Source organism: Carassius carassius, chromosome 4 (genome assembly GCF_963082965.1).
Source record: "Carassius carassius chromosome 4, fCarCar2.1, whole genome shotgun sequence".
In the NCBI taxonomy this organism is placed as follows: domain Eukaryota; kingdom Metazoa; phylum Chordata; class Actinopteri; order Cypriniformes; family Cyprinidae; genus Carassius; species Carassius carassius.
The window spans coordinates 32,570,745-32,593,949 of NC_081758.1; the positions used below are offsets into that span (position 1 = coordinate 32,570,745).

General features: G+C 35.6%; 1 protein-coding gene across 1 annotated transcript; it reads left to right on the top strand.

Annotated features, from left to right (window-relative positions):
• The first annotated feature begins 5,025 nt into the window (after nucleotides 1-5,025).
• On the top strand, nucleotides 5,026-20,825 carry LOC132139834 (E3 ubiquitin-protein ligase RNF128-like). Its single transcript, XM_059548469.1, has 7 exons — nucleotides 5,026-5,637; nucleotides 6,786-7,030; nucleotides 13,262-13,333; nucleotides 14,740-14,822; nucleotides 14,946-15,042; nucleotides 17,845-18,016; nucleotides 20,078-20,825. The coding sequence occupies exons 1-7, from the start codon at nucleotides 5,214-5,216 to the stop codon at nucleotides 20,167-20,169; spliced, it is 1,185 nt and encodes a 394-aa protein (XP_059404452.1). The 5' UTR covers nucleotides 5,026-5,213; the 3' UTR covers nucleotides 20,170-20,825.
• The last annotated feature ends 2,380 nt before the right edge of the window (nucleotides 20,826-23,205 follow it).

Genomic DNA, 23,205 nt, shown 5'->3' on the forward strand with positions numbered 1-23,205 from the left:
TCTATTGACATGTGTCACAGCTTTTAGTGACACATGCCACTGTCCAATGACACATGCCACTGAAAACTGACATGTGTCACAGGTTTTAGTGACACATGCCACTGCACACTGACACATGCCACTGAAAACTGACATGTGTCAGGTTTTAGTGACACATGCCACTGTCCAATGACACATGCCAACGGCATCTGTGCGTCAGATGTCATGTCACATAATTTTAAAACTGCCTTTCAGCCCCCCACCCCACACACACACACACACACACACACACACAATTTTACCTAATGGGAGCGTTCTGTGTTTGTTGGGTATTATGTAAAATCATGGAAATTTAATTTTATCTACTTAAGATAATTCAAGAATAATGGAGAGTGGCGAATCAGAACTCGATTCTGTAACAAGCTGCAAAATGGTTCTAGCTAATGTTACTTTTGAATTTCTTTAAAAGGTAGACAACAGAAAAGGTATGATTTTTCCTTCATTCGAATTTAAAAACATTCCCCTGATATAAAGTTATTGTGCTGTATGTGTGACTGTGAGGGATTGAGAGATGATAGCTGAACTAACATTATAAAGTCATCGACTTTGCAAAAACCAAACAAAAAGTCAGTGTTCAATTCACTGCACGATGAAGCCTATTAGAATACAGGTAAAATAAACTTATAATTCAAGAAATTAAAGACAAAATACCCATGTATGAATTTTTATGTTTTTATATTCATTGCACAAGCAATGTACTTGTCTGAATATCTGTAGGGCTACATGCGTGAGCACAAGTGTGCTAGTAATTTTATAGAACAGTGCATAGTCACACGATGTTTCATCCCTTGAATGAATCCATTTTTGAACGAATCAAGTGAGCCAGTGATTCAATGGCCCAATAACTCCCTGCATTCCAATGTGCATACTATCCAGCCTATTTGCCCTAAATAGTATTGAAAATGAAATTACTAATATAACATAGAATATAGGATGGATATTATGCACATTAATTTGGGACGCAGGCTTTTTTCGCTTCTAATTGAATCAGCCGTTTTGAACTAATTGTTTGATTTGAACATTTCAATAAGTCATTAATCAAAACAGGGGCTTGCTTCCACTCACTGGCGGTTTTATTGTCATCATTATTTATCCAGGACAGACCTAAACCAGCCAAGATTTCAGCACAAAATCACATTTAGCAAAATATTGTTTCATTATCAGTATTGACCAAAATTCCTCCATTTCAGACCCAAAAAGGAAAAAAAGAGCTTAGAAACAATAGTTCATTTAATAAGGGTAATTTTTCATTAAATAAAACCTTTTAAAAATTAGACAAATTTTGTAATCGATATGTAAAATTAGCTACAGGACCCACATAAGCATACCCACATATTTCAGGAAATTCAAACAACTGTTTTGATGCTGTTTGATGTGATCATCCCTTCCTCTTTACAATTAGTTTTACCACGATGAAGCAGCTTGTAAATAAAATCTCAATTCACCCCATGCAAGTCCAGCAGTGTCCACAGCTCGATATTTCACTATAGAAAAATGAAGTGAAGAGCATTTCAAGGAATATTAGACTATACTCATTATATTTTACTTTACCTGTTAGTGTTGTCTTAATTATTTAATTTGTTTAAATCAAGCTGTTATGATACAAGTTATGGTAGCCACTGTGTAAATTAGCCTATTATTTCACCAACAAATAGAAATTTGATCATTTAGAAGTTAATTTAAAAACTGCATTATGGGCAATTTACAGGTTTGCATACAATTTTTTTTTTTGGTGTTGATTATTATACAAAAATAAATAGTAATTCAATTTAACTTTGGGCTCTGTTGTTAATTGTAACCTATAGTAATGTAAAAGGCCTCCCTAAAGTTTAGAGCAGAATCTGAGGTAGATTTTTATCCTTAAGAAATGTTAAATTATAACAAAATGTATGTAAAGAAAGAGCTATTTGCTTATTAAACCACAGATTAATATAAAAAAGCAATTTTATGTTTAGTTTTTTCCCCTTCTGTACCGAAACCATACTAAACCATCATGTTTGTATATCGTTACCCCCCGAAGCTTTAAACACAAAAGCGGATTAAGCTTTCTGACAAAATATTAATTTTTGGGTCAACTATTCCTTTCAATTACAGACTTTCAGTTACAGATGGATAAACTTAAATCAAGTGTGAACATAGTTCATAATCTTGGATCATTGTATGATTATTTATCTGAAAATCATTATATTCAGCTCAGCTGTAAAACCACTGTAAAACTAGGCTAATTGTAAGTACTAATTGAAAGTATTCAACATCAGTGTTGAATACTAAACAAAGAGCATGATGCACTAATAAAATTCACAGTGAACACTATTAAATATAAAAATCAAATGCTAAAACGACGCCCCTTAGTGGAGTAACATTTTGACCTAGTATCAATGATATAGGCCTGGTTTCATAGACAGGGCTTAGCCTAAACCAGGATTAGGCCATAGTTCAATTAGGACATTTAAGTAATTTTTATAAACATGCCTTAGAAAAAACATTACTGGTGTGCATCTTGAGACAAAACGAAGGCACTGATATATTTTAAGATCAATCAGTACAAGTTTCTTTCATTTGAAACAACTCAGACTTGCATTTTAGTCTAGGACTAGGCTTAAGCCTTGTCTGTGAAACCGGGGGATAGTGTCTGTACTTTAACTTGAACAAAATTCTGTACTGGGTGAAACCAATAGTATGTTCCTGCACAACCGGAGGCTGCAGATTCAGGGCCGCAGATCTAGGACCGCAGTTCTAGGACCGCAGTTCTAGGACCCTAGTTTTTCGTGACAGCGCCACCTATCGTACTGGACGATATAGCAATGGCTGCAGTTTCAGGACCGCAGTTCTAGTACCCTATTGGTTTAGTTTGCAGTCCCGTTACTTTGTATATAGCATCAATATATTAATCTCAGTAGTATTTGTTTTTAAATGTGATTTTTGATTCAAAATGCAGCAGAGGTTAATTACTAAGTGTGCTTTGAGTCACAATTTTAAATTTAAACATGAATTTACACAAAATATAAATGAAATATCAATTTTGTAAAATTGATGTATATCAATTTTAAAACAATTGTAAAAAATGAAGACCTTAAAAGTCTTAGTCTCTTGATTTATACAGTATATTGTTTAACCTCCTTAAAGTGAATTAGCTCATTATCAGGTAAGTTATAGTTGGAATCAGCGTATGGAGTCACTAAATTACAGCCAATATTTTAAAAGTTGTTGAGAGGGTCTGCTTCACATCATCTGCCTTCGAAATACTGACAGTATTTTTGGGCCTTCACACTTTTCTGCCAGACCTAAGGGTCCACCATGTGTTAGTCTGCTCGGACATACATTCTCTGAGCAATATCCTCTCAGAGGAGAGGATGCTCCACCCACATATGGTTCAGAGAATCGGAGAGATCTTCAGCAATGCAGAGGTCGACCTCTTCGACCCAGAAAGCAAATCTCACAGTTTTTCTTTCCAAAGGACAGGGATGCATTGGCTTGCGACTGGCCCAACCTTCTCCTTTATGCTTTTTCTCCGATCGCCCTAATCCCACAGGTAATCAATAGTGGTTGAATGATATGTGTTTTTTGACAGCCGATGCCAATGCCGATATTTTGGAAAGCAGGGGTACGATAGCCGATATAAAGCTGATATGATTCTTTTAATTATTATTATTCATATTTAAGACATTTGAAATCATTTGACAATGGATTAAAAAGTAAAAGAAACATGCATATATTTTAGATGACAGTATTTTTCACAAATAAATACATATTTAATACAAATATAATTAAAAAGAAAGTAAACACTAACCAACAGGGCACTCAGTATTCTGGGAAGTTTGTGTGCACTGGGAATCATATTTTTCAAATAAAGCCAGGGTAACCATCATAAAGCGCAGCATAATTTGAAATCACGAGTTTAAAGTTTAAAGCATTCAATTCACAAGGACAGACCGTCACACAGAGAACACTCGATTATGCTGGATACACATACACACTTCACAAGATTTCACAGCTGGATTCGACTAAGTTTGCAAGGTTTTTGAAATTAAATGTTCATTAGTCATTCAAAGATTTGTTTAAATTATATAAATGCATATTTGCTTAATGCTAAAGGCAAATGAGGAAGTATTATAATGTTTTTCTTTCTATTACTAATAGGCCTAATATAAAAAAGCAATCATTATAATACTTTCTGTATTCATGAATTCCTTTGTTTAATCGTTCTATCTGATTATTAGACAGACTTCTGTCCGTATTAGACAGAACTGTTAACGATGACAGTGTGAGTGTGAGCACTGTGTCAAAATAAAGTCTGGTGCACCGTCAAAATAAAATGAACACATCGGCCAAGCGGAAAAACTTGTCGGCCGGCCGATGCCGATATTTGAAAAATGGCAAATATCATGACGATATATCGGTCGACCACTAGTAATCAAGCGTATCAGATAAGCCAATCGAAGAATCATATCAACATGTGGAAAATGGGCATCCGATGACCCCTTTAAGTCTTCTTCTTCTTTTTTCATGGGGATGGTTGGCTTCTCAATATGTTTAGCTGAGTCCATGTCCTTGCAGCATGTGGTGCATCTCTTCAATTCGGGCTAGGTTCACTTATAATACTTCGTCATTAAAACTCAACAAGGATTTATGAAATCATGGCCACGAATTAACGTCGTAGTAATTAATAAAACTAGCTCACAAATTCTTAATTTGGTTAGCAGTTCTCACTATGTAATCTTCGCACCGTTAAAACGTTATAAAATAAAACTTAATTAAATATCGGTACTCACCGTCTGATTGCTGTCCACGTCGTCCATCTTTAATTAGTGGTGATCCAGTACGGTAGGTGGCGCTGTCACAAAAAAACTAGGGTCCTAAAGCTGCGGTCCAAGAACTGCGGTCCTGAAACTGCAGCCTCCGGTTGTGCAGGAATACCCTTCTCGGTGAAACAAGAAAAACAGCGTGTGTTGCTTTAAGAAAGGAGTGGGCGTGGCTCCGGGCGCAGTGACCTCAGCGAGGTAGAGTTTCTATTCAGTTCGCGTTACTAATAAAACACCTGTAGGCGCTCACTAAGGAGATATCGATTCCGTGAGTTTACAGGACCATTTTTTGATCATTTTGAAACCAAATTTGTTTCAAGCTGTGCTTTGAACTGAACTAAAGAGAGCAGCGACAGGGCTGGAGTGCCGAATATGGGGCTTCTTGCGAGTCGGGATGTGTTTTCGTGGCTGCTGGTGGCATCTGTTTTCCAGGTATCGAGTGTGCGTTTGGCGCAGGCCAGTTACCTGTGCACTGCATACCTGAACATTTCCTATACAAACCCTAAAACAAACCAAACCATCTCGCTTCGAGAGGAGATGGGGTTGTATGGGCAAGACTCTCCCCAAACTTATGTAGTGGGGAATGTGTATTTAGCCGATCCAATCCACGGCTGTGAAGATGACACCGTTTATCGCCGACCGAACGACTCCAGGGGCTGGATCGCTTTAATCCAGCGCGGAAACGGATGCACTTTTACCGATAAAATTAACGTCGCGGCCATGAACGGAGCTGCCGCTGCTATCATTTTCAACGACTACGGGACAGAAAATCGAGTCATTCAGATGTCCCACCCAGGTAGGTGATCCCACGGGCTCATTACGACAAGATGAGGTGCTGAACATTTTCAGACGGGGTCAAGGATAGGTTTTAGTATATGCAAGTGTTGCCTTGTCTCTCTTAATTCTGATCAATTCTGGTCTCTATTAGTTTCCAGTTGCACTCTAACCCGGGCGGTGTGTTGTGTAAGTTGTGTAAACTTGACAGCTGACAGGAGAAGAGCGCACACTCCTAGTCTGCTCTGGCCTGTTCATGATATATAAAGAAACTTGACTAGAACCACATTTAGAGCTGCTGCGATATGTATGTTTGAAGCACAAATCCACTTAAGCAGCATCAGAGACAGAAACTCACTACGTAATGACTCAATTTCCTGAAGACATTTCAGATGACTGTAATAAACGCGTTTTATCACGTTGTGTCATGTCATAAAACGAAAGGGTGTTCGTGTGTGTAGACGTAAAGGGGTTATTTGCGGTGCTGTTTTACCAACATTGATATATTATTACAGTTCTTTTTAATATTTTGAGTTAACTTGTATTATATTTCTTCTTTAAAGTTTTAGATAATATATAAAAAAACATATTCTAGTAATTTAGTTATGACTTTGTCATGTTTATTTTTTTTAAATATGTATATATGGTTCATTTATAATTTAATAATTATAATGTATCATTTATATTTTATTCATTTTAATACATAAAGTTAGACTAAATGAAAATGATAATCGTTGCCTTGTCAAATAACTAAAGTTATTTTAGTTTGTTATTTAACGAAATGTGTTTTTATGGCTAGGTAACTATAATAACCCTGGTAGATTGTGAAATTGTTTATTATATTTCTTGTCATGCTCATGCAAACAAGTAATTTTTCCATCATTTGGAGTAAAAAATGTAAGAATTCAGAACTCACATCTCCTTAAACTCTGTCCTTCACCACTGTTTAAGAATCAAGTGTCTTGTGCATCACACAAGTTTGCATAATTTCCTCTCAATTCATTTAAAACGTATTAGTAAACGTGTGTAAGGTTGCATGTTTGCTGATGTTTCGTCATTTGACGATGACGTTTCGACGTGACAACCATCAGGTTGTTGAGTGCTACGGTGTGTCTTTTGGTTTGTACATGCATGCTGCCCATGTTTTCAGCATTATCTGTGTGTTTCTAGGTACAAGCATCGTTGCGGTCATGATTGGCGACTTTCGTGGGATGGAGCTGGTCCAGCTGCTAGAACAGGGCATGCCTGTTTCCATAGCAATAGAGGTCGGGAAGCAGCACGGTCTCTGGATGAATCACTATTCCGTGTTTTTTGTCTCCATCTCCTTCTTCATCGTTACTGCGGCTACTGTTGGATACTTCATCATCTACACTGCACGGAGACTGAACAGCCTCAGACAGCAGAACAGCAAACAGGTACAGCTCTACATTTGTGTAGATGGCACTGATTTGATGGGCTTTAAACAGTAATCCTGATAATGTACTTTGGTAACCACAGTTTCACTCAAAATCACATTATGGCAGTAATTACAATGCAATAAAACTGTATTAACTTCCTTATAGACAGTAGACTACATCCTTATAGACAGTAATACAACTGAGTGAATTAATGTGATCCTGGACCACAAAACCAGTCATAAGGGTCAATATCTCTAAATTGAGATGTATACTGTACATGAAAGCTGAATAAATAAGCTTTCCTTTGATGTATGGTTTGTTAGGACAATATTTGGCCGAGATACAACAATTTGAGAATCTGAGGGTGCAAAAAATCTAAATACTGGTAAAATCACCTTTAAAGTTGTCCAAATGAGGGTCTTAGCAATGCATATTACTAATCAAAAATTAGGTTTTGATATATTTATGTTAGGAAATTTACAAAATTTCTTCATGGTACATGATGTTTACTTAATATCCTAATGATTTTTGCCATAAAAGACAACTTGATCATTTTGACCCATACAATGTTTTTTTTTTTTTGCCTATTGCTAAAAATATACAGCGACCGCCTTAAGACTGGTTTTGTGGTCCAGGGTCACAAATATCAATAAGAATGACTAGTAAAACAAACACTACATGAGGGAGATTCTTTTTTACACTAGTAGTGTTAATTGAAGTAACAATGTTTTTGCATTAATAAATCATGGCTTCCTTTTTAAATTATTGTATAGGGAAGTGTATTAAACTGCCAGACTTACACTGCCATTATCAGGGTGGTCAGTAGGATTTTCTGAAAGAAATTAATACTTTTATTCGGCAAGGATGCATAAAATTTATCAAAATTACAGCACAGCATTTATAATGTTGCAAAGATTTTTAATTCAGATAGACATTGTTCTTTTTCTATTTCTATTAATTAAAGAATCTTGTAAAAATGCATCATGGTTTCCACAAAAATATTAAGCAGCAAAACTGTCCTTTAACATTGGTCAATGTAATAATAAGAAATGTTTCTTGAACTCCAAATCAGCATATTCAAATGATTTCTAAAAGATCACGAAGACTGGAGAAATGGCTGCTGAAAATTCAGCTTTTCCATCACAGGAATAAATTACTTTTTAAAATGTTAAAATGGAAAGCAGTTATTTCAAATTGTAATAATATTTCACAGTATTACTGTTTTTATTTTATTTTTTGTTCAAGTAAATGCAGCCTTTGTGAGCATAAGCTACATTTAAAAAGTCTTAGTGATCCCAAGCAAACACTAGTTACTGTTTCATAGGTTTTGTACAATTATATAAAGTTTTACACTTTAAGATCATATCAGTTGCCATGTAACTGCAATTTTTGGTAGCCAAAGAGTGACAACCACATTTAAATGCAATATAACGTAATTACACCAACACTGGAACTGAGGAAAAAATGACTTTTAATATGGTTTAAAAATGGCATGGTGGACAAGAAAAATCAAGTTTTATATAATGTGATGTTGTAATAACTCACAGAGACATTGATATACGCTGTTCATAAGCCAAAGCTTTTAGACCCAGTTGCTTCCAACCATATTGTGGTCTGTTATTAATTAGGTTTTCACCAGTGTACTTGCATCTCATTTGAACATTGTGATAAGTTGTCAGTTGTGATAAGACTTTCGGTGTCTTTATTAAAACAGGTGTCATTCACGGCTAAAACATGAACACAAAGGCGATTGTCTTCAGTTCCTCATTTATACTGGCAGTAGTTGGTCTGCCCTACAAGTGATTGTATAAACAGGACTATTTAAGAGTGTTACTGGATTTCAAAACACAAATACTTCTAACTGGTTGATCTGGTTTCACATTACTGGGTTCTGAGATCATTCATTTTTTCAGCCCTAATGTCAGCACTGTATGTGAATGAGTTTGGTTCTAAGGTGGCATTAGGTCTGAGTTTAGTATCAAGAAAAAGTAAAATTTTGGATAAAATTTTACTAAAAACACAACCTGTTCCTCTGTTGACACACACAAACACACTCACAGAGACTCAATTTTTTTCAGTTGCTACTGATGAAGAAATGCCATGAATTATATAAGCATATGACAACCAAAAGGCATTACTGTGCTCAAAAAGTACCTGTTCCATTTGTTTGTTATTTTGCTAAAGGAAAAAGAAGAAGAAAAGAATAAAAGGAAAGTAAGTTGTTTACAAGATGCCTTTCTGGCCAATTTTGAGTCATTGCCTGGTTAATACGTGGTTTTTGCTTTGTAATATCAGGAAACTAGACCTTCCTTTCTTAGTATGCTGCTCAGCTTCTTGTCTGAGCTCTTGTCATTGCAATACTGCTGTCACGCACTATTGTCCTGACTTCCAGCATACACAACTGATGTTGCCCATAAACAACACAATTTTCAAAGTTGTCAGATTGCCTTTTTTTCAACACTATACAACCGTCTGTCATTACTGTCTGTCATTTCCAGTCAAAACACATTTCACACTACAAAACCTGGTTTGCAGACAGGTCTAGAAATAGTAACTAGAAATTGATAAATGTCTCTCGGGCATCAATGACACATGGGTGCTTCTCTAAGAACAGCTCTTTTTTGTGTGGCTTTTTTGCCTTTATTATGATAGGACAGTGAGTAGACAGGAAGCAAAGAGGGAGCGAGAGGGGGGCGGGATTAGGAAAGGGACCCTGAGAGCTGGGTCGTCCCATAGCACAACAGAGCTATACTGTATATGTCAGCACGCTGCCCATGAAGCTATCGGCGCATCTTTGATCAATCAAACATTCAGTCATAGCAATCATTACTGTGAATGAGCACCATGTGTTTTTTTTTGTTTGTTTTTTTTGTTTTTTTTGGACTTTTGTCTGTAATCATTAACTGCCGTGGAGTTGATAAAATTGTATAGAATGTGGGCAGAACAAGCCTCTGCAGCAACAAAACAGTCTACCACAGAGGGTCCATGTTGCATTCCTCTGTCACTCCAGTGCTTTAATGTTGGCCATTAGGACTGCCATTGGAAGTGAACACTAAGTGTATGTTCCCTCCCACCATTTACAGCTAGCAAATGCAACCACTGTGCTTCCTTCACAATGAGGTACAAAGTCATTTTCCAGAACCTTCACCCTCTCTGTTCCTCTACGGGCTGCCAACCTTCTCCCTGATCTGCTGAGATGTTTACAACTTCTAAGACACAGCTGTTAAATTAATTTACAATTATAAAGGCAATTCCTGTTAACTCATATTATAAAAAAGAAAGTGAAATCACATTCCGTCCTTCTTTTCTGTATTTTACTTCTGCTCTAGCTTATGTACTAACCATTGTATGCTTTAAACTACAAACAGAGTTTTAGATTTACGTTTTGCTGCTGGTGAACCATCAGACGTCAATTTGTGAAGCATTGACAGACAAACAAATTGCTTCAGAGACAGTTTATTAGCATGATTTTGTTGGTTGACATTGTCTCCATTGTTGGGCATTAGTATGATGTTTATTTCCTCACTAGGACATTTTTGTGGTCTTGCATAAATGCATGTAGACAGCTTGGTGTAACTAGTTTATAGACCTTATTCAGCATAGCGCCGTATTTGATTTTTGACAGGAGTGAAAATGAGGTATAGAAGAAGTGTGTTAAGTGGTTTGTGCTGTTTAACAACACACCGCTTGTTCAGCTGACGAAACATCTTTCTGAAAATTTTCCATATAACAGTTGTGAAACTTGTGAGTTGTGAATATTACTTGACCTATGCCCTTTATTCAATTTGTGCCATTGTGAAGACTAAATTTATGCCTCATAGCTGGGGCTGGGTATTGATTCAGATGTCCCGATTTGATTCGATTCCGATACACAAGCTCTCGATTCAATTCGATATACTCAATTATTATTTTTATATAATTTTTTTTCATTACATAGTTTTTATACAAATGCTATTGAAATTTCTAAAAAACGAACTGTAAACATCAGTTAACAGATAGTGAATTTATAAAAAGAAATTAAGAGCCACAGACATGTATTTTAAAATACATTTACATTTTTTTTTGTATAGGTTTCTTTTTTAAAACAATAATAGTGCCATATAAACATAAAAAAATCAACTTTTAATTATTAACTGCTTCAGTATAAACTCTTTCAGATTTTATTAGATTTTTCCTCTTCATTGAAAATCCAGATGCCTTCAAGTTTTGACTGCAGGGTGAATTTCAGATTTTACTATGTTTCTATTTATTTATTCATTCCATAGTCACATGTAGTTGTGAGACATTCGCATTGGTTGTTTTTGTCGGTTCATCCAGAAAAGTTGAAATGTGTTTCTTCACCTGCATCTTAAGCTACAGTGTTTTTTGGCAAATGTGATGTCAGCCACCACAGTGGCTAGTAGATGAGACGCATTACTTGCCACTTTGCAAAAAATACCTGCATTTAACAGAGGTGGAAAGAGCTAATCTAATCAATCAGGCTTATTTGAAAACCACATGGTATGTGTGTTGGAGCAGGGTTGGTACTAAAATCTGCATGGCTGTGGCCCTCCAGGAACGTTGACACCCCTGGGATATGCCTTTAAATCTCAAACCAGTTGTTTTTAATGAAAGGAATCAGTTATTTAGAATAAAAAATGTAATCCGTATCAACAAAATTGAATTTTTCAATGAAGAGGAAACACAGAAGCTTAATCGGAAGTGGGATTTCAATGTATTTACCAACTGTTTAATGCAGGACATGAACGCATTTAGCCTGCAGTTACAAATGCAGAAATAATGTTTTGATATATAACACATAAAATGTTAAATACTCATTTGAAATAATAATGTAAAAAAAAAAAAAATTATAAAATCAGAAGATACTTTAAATGTGCAATTAAAAAAGCCAGTATGTGTCAGAAAGTCACTGTTAATAAGTGAGTCATTGCGATTTGAACCGAATCATTTTCATTCAGGAATTAAACACTGTCATTGCAGAGAGAGGCAAAACTGTGCAATGGTGGCTGTGTTGTGTGGAATTATTTTTTGTTGTCGAAATAGAGCTAAAACAGTCAAAATGGTGTCTAAAACGCATGTCTCTTAACTTCTTGTTTATTGATGTAAAAAAAAATCTGTATGTAATTATGCAAATTTTTGAAGGCAAAAACGGCAGTCTTCGTGTGATATTGATTTACTATAGGAAATTTATACATATATATATATATATATATATATATATATATACTCAATTACAGTTACTCAATTACAGTCACGCGAGTAAATGTAATTCGTTACTTTCCACCTCTGGCATTTAATTGGTTTTAATTTCTCACAACTTTTGAGAGGAAGTTTAACATGTATCAAATTGTGGATTTAGTTTCAGTTCAATAGTAACTCTTTCAACAGAGGATTCATATTACTTTGTGCCAGTACTGTCACCCTGTGGAAAACACACACCGGAGTGCCTGCTAAAAAGCCTGCTGTTTAGTCTGTGAACACATGTTTGTACACACACACACACACACACACACACACTGAAGAGTTTAATGTGTGCATCTCTGAGGTGAGTTACTTGAGCCAGGCAGGGATGTCTATGCCTGTTATATAAACCTTTTCCATTCATTGCTAAATATTTTGTGAGGTCGAATACAACATGTCTATTGAAATTCGATAACTGCTGCCCTGTTTTAATATACACAATGCTTTATTTGAAAGTTCAGAAATGAGAGATGGACTTCATAAAAAAGAGAAGAGTATTTGTGATCTTTTTCTTATTGGAATTTTCTTAGATAACAGGAAAGTCTTGCCCCAGTTTCATAAGCATAAGTGTTTCATTACGAAAAACCAGCAATCAAGTTTCTTTTTCTGTCTGGACTGTGAAAGTTTTTAATCTGGATTGAGTCATCTCTTTAGTATGTGTGAATGTGGTTTAGCTTGAAGTTCTTTTTCTGTTTTTAATCTTTTTTTATCTAATGTATTGACATTCATACATTAAGTGTGTCTCCAGTGTCTGCATTCTTGTTGCGGTGACTATATGTGTGAATGAATCAGCATTCACTTACTGTGGGATACGATTCTTTTTTGTAACATTTCAATTTAAATTTCTCTTTATATTTACTTAATCCTTATCTTAAATGTTCTTTGTTGTAGGTGTTTGTGTGGCAGAGCGAACACACCTGGGCACACTTTGTGTTGATACTCGCGTTACAGTTCTAAAATATTCATGCACTTCCTGAAAAACCTGTTCTTGTCTCTTCTCTTTTTCAGAAAAAGTTGAAAGCTGAAGCAAAGAAGGCGATTGGCCAGCTGCAGGTCCGCACACTGAGACAAGGGGATCAGGTACATCAGAACTTTTTGTGTGTCCACATGTAAATACAGACAAATTAACTTCTTTTGATATTTGTGTGTTCTGATCGGCTTTGTGTTGTTTTATATTTATTTTAGGGACGGGTAAAAAATGGGGATTTCTCAATTTGAATCGATTCTCATTTTTATGAAACGATACCGATTCATAAATCCCAATCTCAGATTTCTAATTCTGTCCATTTTATTACTATATTCAAATATTAAATGCCATTTTGGTGCTGTTTAATATGGGGTGACAGATCGCTGTGAACTGTTCATCTCCTCCGCTTTAAAAGCAGTTACAGCATGAAATAAACATTAATGAACATCTGAAGCCATCTGAAGCACAATTTACTGAAATCTGTATCCTGTCTCATGTAATCACTCAATCAGTGTTTCAACTGCAGAAAGATGACAGTAGCTTGTAACGTCACATTTACCCACAAAAAAAAAAAAATTAGAGTCCATGAACTTATTAGTCAGCTAAAAAAAGAACTCTAGAAAGTAGCATTTTTGCTAAATATGCCATATAACCTATTCATTATAATCACACCATATAACATATTCATTATAATTTTCACTGTTCTTCAATGTTTTATTTGTTTGAAAAAATCTGCCAAATTTATGTGACAACCACCATTTAAATGTTTCAAAAAACAAATTGGTGCAGAAATATAATTACATAATTTAAATGTAAAGAAAGTATTATAACTTTGAGTATATTTTAAGTGTTTGCATACAAATCAGCAAATTTCAACCTTCCATATTATTGACTCAATTTTACAGCATTAGTTGAGAGATTTTTTTTTTGTTTTTTCCCATTGGAAAAATTTGGCGTGTCCTGTACCTCATATATATCCAAAATAATAGATGTTGAATCGAATCAAAAGCTTGTGAAGGAAAATCTAATCTAATTGTGAAATTTGTGTCAAAACACAGTTCTAGTGTATATATATATATATATATATATGTATATGTGTATGTATGTATGTATGTATGTATGTGTGTGTTTTGTAAGTTTTTGTGGGTTTACTTTATTTGCAAGAGCTTGTAAACCCTTATGCTTTCATTTTCATCTTGCTGTCTTCTGAAAATAATCATTTTAGGCCATATATGTAACGTTTGGACAGTGCATTATTGAATAAAAGTCTGGAATACATAATAAAATATAGCATAAATATGGGGTGTTGTTTAATTATATATATATATATATATATATATATATATATATATATATATATATATATACATACACACATACTGTTGTACAGACAAAACATGTAAAATAATTTTTTAATGGTTTATTATCAGCAGGATAACTGCAGATTTACCAAAACTTGAAGAACCTTCGGTTTGAACAGTGTTTTGATGATTTGTGTGTGTATGTGTTTGTTTTACAGGAGACTGGCCCTGATGCTGATGCCTGTGCAGTGTGTATTGAGTTGTATAAACCAGGAGATGTACTATCAGTTCTCACATGCAAGTATGTCTCTCTGTCTTTCACTCCATTCTGTTCTCCCTCAATCATTGTTTTCACCATAAATCCGAATTGTTCCTGTCTTTGTGGTCTTAATTTTGCTGTACGGTTGTGTTTTTGTATTTGCAGTCATTTCTTCCATAAATCTTGCATAGAGCCGTGGCTACTGGACCACAGAACCTGCCCAATGTGCAAGTGTGACATTCTTAAAGCCCTTGGAGTTGAGGTGAGTGTTCACACTAAGAGTGGAGTCCAGCGTTACACTTCATAAAGCTGGCTAATTAATCTGTAGTCTTTTTCAGTTCTGTACGTTTATGCGAGACACTGAATCAAGTTGAAACAGTTAAACAAAATACAGGGGCCAAGAAAGCTCAATGTGCTGCAAATGTAAAAAAAACAATAAAAAAAGTGACTTGCTGCTTTTCGGATACTGCACGAGAAGGCATCATTTTTTCAGGTTTCAGGCACAGTCTTAGTGTTAACACAGTTAAACAATAATAAAGATCTTTTATCTTCTGAACAGCTGAAATACAAACAAACTGTGACTATTTCTTCTTCTCTGTTTCAGTTTAACATGTTAGCATGGGGATACAAATTCTTGAAAAATGTCAAAATAAAGAACATAACATTACTTATTATTTCAAAAGGATAAGGATACAAGGCCAAATTCTTTCTCTTCCTCATGTGGTAGGAAAAGAGTAACAGACGTTCAAAAGCTTTGGTGAAATCTGGTTCCATGTGAGACATGTCATGTGTATAGAGCATTTGAGTTCTGAGTCATGCAGAGTGTGACAGGAACAGCAGTTCATGTTTGGGTTGACTAATATTGCTGCTGGGAGAGACATTGTGTTCTTTGGTCTTTGGTCACCTTCATAGATGAAGTTATTTATTGTGCCTGTGAGTGAAGGTAGATGGAGCATCATCAGCAGTGACACACCTCAGCTCAAAGTTTGTTTGTTCAACTGAGGCAGTAAAATGCTTTTTCCAGAAACTACATATGCATTTTGAAAAATGACAAGACAGAATTTACACTACCGTTTGGTAGTTTGGCCTCAGTAAGATTTATTTTGTTAAAATACTTTTATTCAGCAAAGATGCAATTAAAGTGATTAAAAGTGACCGTAAATACATATTTCATGTTGCATAAGCTTTCTACGTCACATAAATGTTGTTCTTTTGAACTTTCTATTGATCAATGGTTCCCGAAAAAAGATCACTGTTTCCACAAAATATTAGGCGGTACAACTGTTTTAGTTCAAAATTAATAATAAGAAATATTTCTTTAGCACCAAATCAGTATTTTAGATCGATTTCTGAAGGATCACGTGACACTGAAGACCGGGGTAATGATGCTGAAAATTCAGCTTTACCATCACAGTAGTATATTACATTTTTATGAAATAGAAAACATTTACTTTAAATTGTACTTTCAAAAAACAAACAAATATATATTGCTGACCCCAAACTTTTTTGTGATAGTGTATATTATTGTGAAAATATACATTCCCACATTTTACACACCTATGCAATTACTGTATTGTATTGTACTAAGAAACATTGCTACTTTTAATGGGCTATGGTGGTATTTGGCTTTCTGCTGCAGTGAGACATAACTGGGATGCTTAGTCATGCTCACTTTGGTGAAAATGTCTGACAGATTGGGTAGCACACCTATGGTGTTACATGCTGTTGCCCGTACTGTCCTTTATATGTTTCTTTGATCCTGCTCCCATTCCAGGTAGAGCTACAGCCTGAAAGGATGCTTTTGATGAATGCCTCATTAACTTCCACAAGCAGGGATATGAACAAAATTTCATTTTTTGTTTTAACCATAAAACCCATCTTTTTACTACTTTAAGATGTTCTGTGTTTGCAGTGAGAAAAGAATGACTGTTTCATCTGTCAGGCAGAAATTGTTGCCGTCTCTATTGTCCTGCTGTTATTTAATCTCAGGCCTAATATAAGGCAGCTCGTCCTATAAGGACTGGATATTGGCTGGCAGTATACTAGAAAGACTGGGTTGATACCCTAGGGATAGACTGTGTTTCTTGCACCTTGGGACCTTACCATTGTTCTGCCCGTTTTAAAGAATCTCCTTGACCCAAGGTGACAAAAGCAATGTACCTGTTATAAGAGGTCTGATTCCTGAAAATACACGGGTAATGTGTCCCGGCAGTTGTTCCCTGGTCGCTAGATTGTGGCTCTTTCACACTGCCAATGATTACCCGGAATATGCGCGTGCGTTCACACACAACCCGTAAAGGTCCTGTGAAGACACGTGACATCAGGATGTGATGTGTAATGTACAAGTCGAAAACGCTAGACATGTTAACTTTCACTAAAGCTGGCGAATTATCTCCGCGTCAGCGTGGAAAGTGAGGAGCTAACTGATCTCTGCTTCATTACAATTAATATTTTTTTATTTTTTTTGTCACGAACGTTGATCTGCCTAGTAAAAGAGTCTCGCGATAACGTGCGTCATCACTTCCACACCCTTTACGGTATTAGTTCTGGCTTTTGTTCACAAAGCGCTCGTTCCGGGACTGAACCTGGCAATGTGACTAGGTCCCCAACCTGGGACCAGTCCTGGAATCAATCCCGGGACGTGTTTGCAATCACACAGAAGGTGACCCGGCAATGTTCCGGCAATTTCCCGGATCCAACGTGCAGTGTGAAAGGGGCTTAACTGTGCCTTGATGTATCCACATCTTGACTGTCCTGTCATGAACCTTGATTACAGTAACTGGAAATTGAGCGGATCCTGTCATTTGTTGTTATAAAGATTGGTCTCACAGAAACTGGACTGTTGCTTAGTCACCATGCCTTTCATATACAGAAAGCAGGAGAATTAGGTCAGTTTGTTCTTCCTCCTTTGGCAGTGTGTATTTAGCAGGCTGATATCATTCCTTCCCCTTTCAAGTCCAAGTCTATAATTGGAGAAAAGTTTTAGATTTCGGTGTTGAACATTCAATTAATGCATGCACAAATTTGGCCAGATATTTGCTGAAATTATATTTCTCTCTCGTAGACTGATGAAGAGGAGCAGCCACAGATTTCAGTGCACGATTTCAGATCTTTTTCTATCTCTGAAGACCTGCACAGCGAAACAGTGTCACATACACAAAGTGAGACTGCTTCCTCTGGATATGCATCCATGCATGGAAATGAACACCACGGCCCTGCTGAAGGCTCACAAAATGGTATGAGATAATTCACACGATCACATTTTTCCCAATATTTGGGAGCACACTTCCAACTTATGGTGATTATACTACTTACCTTTCACATACAAATGTACAGGGGCCATTTCACTAAGGAGGTTCAACCAACTCTGAGTTTAAACTTGAACTCTGAGTTGACTTACCCTGAGATGGGAAACTCTTGAGTTTTTGGTTACAGAACAACTGAAATGAGTTGGTTTAATCAACTCTACATTGACTGACTCTGAGTTAAGCGCGTCCACCACAACTATAAAAAGCCATAATCAATGGAGCGCCGATATTACAATTCACCATGGCAACAGCTCCCGCCAAAAAGCCGTCTGCATACTTCAGACTCAATACAAATATAATTCTTCTCAGTGTTATAATATCACAGGTGAAAACTGGCAGAACATTAGATTAATGAACTAATAGCTAATAATTTTATTGTATCTCATATTATCAAAATAATAATATTAATAATAATATTTTAAGTTCATTTTTCTTATTTTACAAATGATCTGCCAATAGAGTAAGAAAAATACGGCTGTGGCTATTTACACTAAGTGGAATTAACATACTTTCTTAGCGATAGATCCTATTTACAGTAGGCTAAGTGCAAGTAGCTCTAGATGCTATTTACAGAAAAAATGTACAGTGAAAATCGTGATCTATTCTGTTCTTTGCAACAGGCTAAGTGTGAATAATAATTAGATGCTAGTTATACTTTATTCTGGCAGACACATATTAGGCCCATGTGCACCTCAGTATTGTTATACATTAACAGGATGCAATAATAACAGATTGTAAATTATTATATTTATTACAATTATAAATAGCTGCATCATTATTAAACACTCATTAGGCACTTTACTTCCACTTTTAGAAAATTTTGTTAATTTGTATTGAAAATAAATTCTAATGTGTCGTATTTAACCTTGTGTGTCGATGGAGGGCCGAGCTACAGTAGATTTGCTCTTAGTAATAGATACTCAGAATAATCTTGTTTTCCATTTACATTAAGATTATTTTTATTACCACACTGGCACATAATTTTACTTAAGTAAAATGCAGTTAATTTAGACCCCCCCCCCCTCCCCCAGGAAACAAGACTTAGTGTCTTATATCATTTTCTTATATAGAAAATCTTTATTTTATATATATATATATATATATATATATATATATATATATATATGTATTTTTACATATTGGTATTGGGGGGGGGGGGGACACTTAGTAAGAAGAGCATTTTTCCAGCGTGCATCAATGAAGTGTTTAAAAAGGGGGAGGAGACCGAAAGAAACTCTGGGTTTATGGTTTACCGAAGAAAACCTGCTCCTGACCAGGTTAGGAACATAGAGTAAGTTGCCATGGTAACTGACTCTGAGTATAAGTTACCTCCCTTTCAGAAACGGGCTTGACTTACCCTGCTTTCTCGGTTTGACAAACCTTGCATTCTGAAACAGAAAACCTAGAGTTTCCCTCATTTCAGGGTTAACATACTCAGAGTTTTCACTTAACCTCCTTTGTGAAACAGGCCCCAGAAAGGCAGAGTGACTGTGCTGAATGACACACATTTATGTTATTAGAGTCATAAAAACATGTTAGTATACATACATATACATGTCACTTGTGAGGGTGAATAACCAGACATAATGGTAAAGTACTATATATCTGTTTCACCAGAAAAAAAAATTTGGCCCAAAATTTAATTTGCTGAGGCTTTTCTTTAAATGGTGGTGATATTTGCATGATATTTGTGGTGTTTTGCAGCGATACCCACCAATAATCATGATGTACTTATGTAAGTATTGTTAAGGACAGGGCAAGTAACAGTTACTTTGACATTTCTGTACATAATTACTGAAATTGTGGTCTTGGTCCCTCAAGCACAAGGCATTGGTGGCACCAGCATGGAAATATTGCAAGCTAATGCTGCATTTTTTTTTTAACTGCATTGGAGAAAATGAATAGAAAAGGGTATTTCTGGATCCAGTGTTATAAGGTCAGTTGATTTGAATGGTGTGATATTAGTCATGTTGTCTGATTGGTTTGCAGATGTGCAAGAGGAGCAGTTGGATGTGTCGCCCCACTATGATAATCTTGCCTTCGAGGGTGAGGTTCACAGCCAGAGTGAAGTCAGGACCTGAGCAGCACAAACAAACACTGATACAATGCACTCATATAGATGAATGAAGGGTTTTTGATTTGAGGACTTATAGCAAAGCACTGCTGAGCCCTTTTCTGATTAGTTTCTGACTAAGTGCCTATACGTTCTCTCTCTCTCTCTCTGTGTGTGTGAGAGAAATTTTTTTTTCTGTGGGTGATCACAATGATTTCTGGATCAATCAGTGATCATATTTTAATTGTCTGAGGTTAAATCAGGGAATTATGATTTCTGATTCTGGGTGTAATTCCCTTTGTTGTATCGTTCAGGTTTTGAGGCTCTCTGCCTTCCTCAAGTGTAATGACGAGCAGCTGTGGAGACGCACAGAGAGAGACACACAGTGCTCCACCTGCTATAAATCAATGGACTGGCTATACTTTCCCCCTCTTTTCGTAGCTTAATAAATTATATTGTTCCAGTTTTGATGGAAATTGAAAATTTCAGAAGTATTGTGCCTTACACTTATGTATGTGTGCAAATGTATATTACTCACTACATAGACATAATAGGGATAATTTTAAAGGATAAAGTTCTTTTGATTTTAATGTTTAAATAAGGGATGAAGTATTTCTTTACTCTTTCAAATTAATAAGTCTTGCATTTAAATTAACATTGTAAATAAAATATTTTATGAAATTGCCCATGTGTGATTTATTCTTATTCAGTTATTATATTTTCTTCCTATGATGCTCGTTTCCTTTAACGATTCTCAAATATGTGCTTTTCCGCCGATGATAAAAACAAACAAATAAAAACCCAAAAACTAGAATATGAAACAAATGAACCTTACTATTGAGCGAATTAACCTTTTTGAAACGAATGAACCTTAAGATTCGGTTCTTTTTAGTGAATCAAAAGACCCAATACAAATTGGAGCTGTTATTAATCTGAAACACTTAATGAACCGCAAAGTATTAACTTTTGTCTTTTTATCTTGCACCAAGAAATAAGGTGTTATTTGAGACCTAAACCGGTGCAACTGATGAAATGGTTTGTTGATGATATGCAAGTTGTTTTGTCAGTGGCGTTCCACAAAATGTCACAGTATTTTGTTTTTGAGTTTTTAATATGTATTAAGAACCAGTTGTTGAACGTATAACCCTTTAAAAATGTAAACATCTTTTGCATAATTAAAGAACCGTTAATTAGGAGAACCATTTTTTTGTTTGTTTGTTTTTTACGATTCCCATCCCTGTTTCTGAATCTCTTATAAAGGCCTTGGCATGTTCGAAACCGATGAGCTCCAGGGGCCTGTTTCAGAAAGGAGATTAAGTGGAAACTGAGTATGTTAACCCTGAATTGAGGCAAACTCTAGGTTTTCTGTTTCAGAATGGGAGGTTTGTCAAACCTGAGAAAGAAGGGTAAGTTGAGCCTGTTTATGAAAGAGAGCTAACTTGTACTCAGAGTCAGTTACCGTAGTAACTTGTATGAACCTAACCTGAGGCCTGTACCATGATGGTAGCTGAACAAATTCAGAATTACAGGATTAGTTTTGAGTTGACAAAACCAAACCTCTCCAGTCCGGCTTTGTTGGTACCATGATGCTGATCATCAACTTTCTTTGTCAACTCAGGCTTTGATCCTGAGTTTGTGGAGCATGTGCACATGATTGTGTGACATCACTGGCAAACAGCCAATCACGAGCCTTGCAACACAAAGCAAATTTGATTTACTTCTCGCGAGAGACCCAGCGAGATTTAAAACTAAAGGTTAAAGGTTTTGCTAAAAGTTAAGAGATTGAAGAATATGACAAATTTAAACGGCATATGAAACATGAAAGAGGATAAAATAAATTAAATAAATTAAACAAATAAAATAAATTATCTTGCTCTATCAGTGCTGTGACAAGTGGAACTTGTTAACTTAGTTTATACATTTGAAAATATGTAGTGATAGAGACTCGTATATGTAAGGTCAGATTTTTTATTTTTTAAATAGTGCAATCTTTTGATACTACAGCTTATTTGTATTACATGTATAATATAATTATGATTATATAATAATTATATAAATCATAAAATGACTCAGTTATTATCATTGAAGCCAGACTTCAATTTTTTTTTTAGATTTTATTCAGTTTGAGATCTCTAACCCAAAACATAACCTGCTCCAGAGCAGGTTAGCCGTGGAGTGTAAGTTACAATGGCAATGAATGCTGCTAAAAGCCAAGCCACTTACGTGGTACCTAAAACCCAGGATTGGTGCAAACTAACCTGAAATTTAGCTGGCTATAGCCAGCTAATCTAGCTCCACGGTACAGGCCCCTGGTCTGGAGAAGGTTTTCTTCTGTAAACCCAGAGTTTATTTTGATCTCCTCCCCCTTTTTAAAGCAAACAATGTTTAAATACTTCATTCATTCATGCACTCTGCAAAAATGCATTTCTTACCAAGTATTGTATTATTTCAAGTACAAATATACATAGTATTGTTTCTTGGGGAGGATCTAAATTAAGTAAAATTATCTGCCAGTGTGGTAATAAAATTATCTTAATGCAAAAGAAAAACAAGATTATTGGGAGTGTCTACAGTAGCTCTGCCCTCCAAGGTCACACAAAGTTAAATACAACGCGTGTGAAAACCGCCATCAGTGGTGTAGGAAGTAACGTATTGTGTGCGGATAACTAGCTTGTGGCTTTTGGTGAGCTTGCTCTTTCTCACGTTTCCCATCACATTAGAATTTATTTTCAATAAAAAAATAATAAAATGTTCTAAAAGTGGAATTGACTAACTAGTGTTTAATAATGATAAAAGTATTTATAATTTTAATAAATATAATCATTTACACTTGTTATTATTAAATCCAGTGAATATAGAACAATACCAAGCTGCAAGTAGTATGTATCTGCCAGTATAAAGATCAAATAGCATCTGAACTGCTACTTTAATATGGTAAATACAATATATAACTTTTTTTCACTAAGTGTAAATAGCATCTAAAGCTATACACACTTAGACTACTGTAAATAGGATCTATGGCTAAGAAAGTATGTTAATTCCACTTAGTGTAAATAGCTGCTGC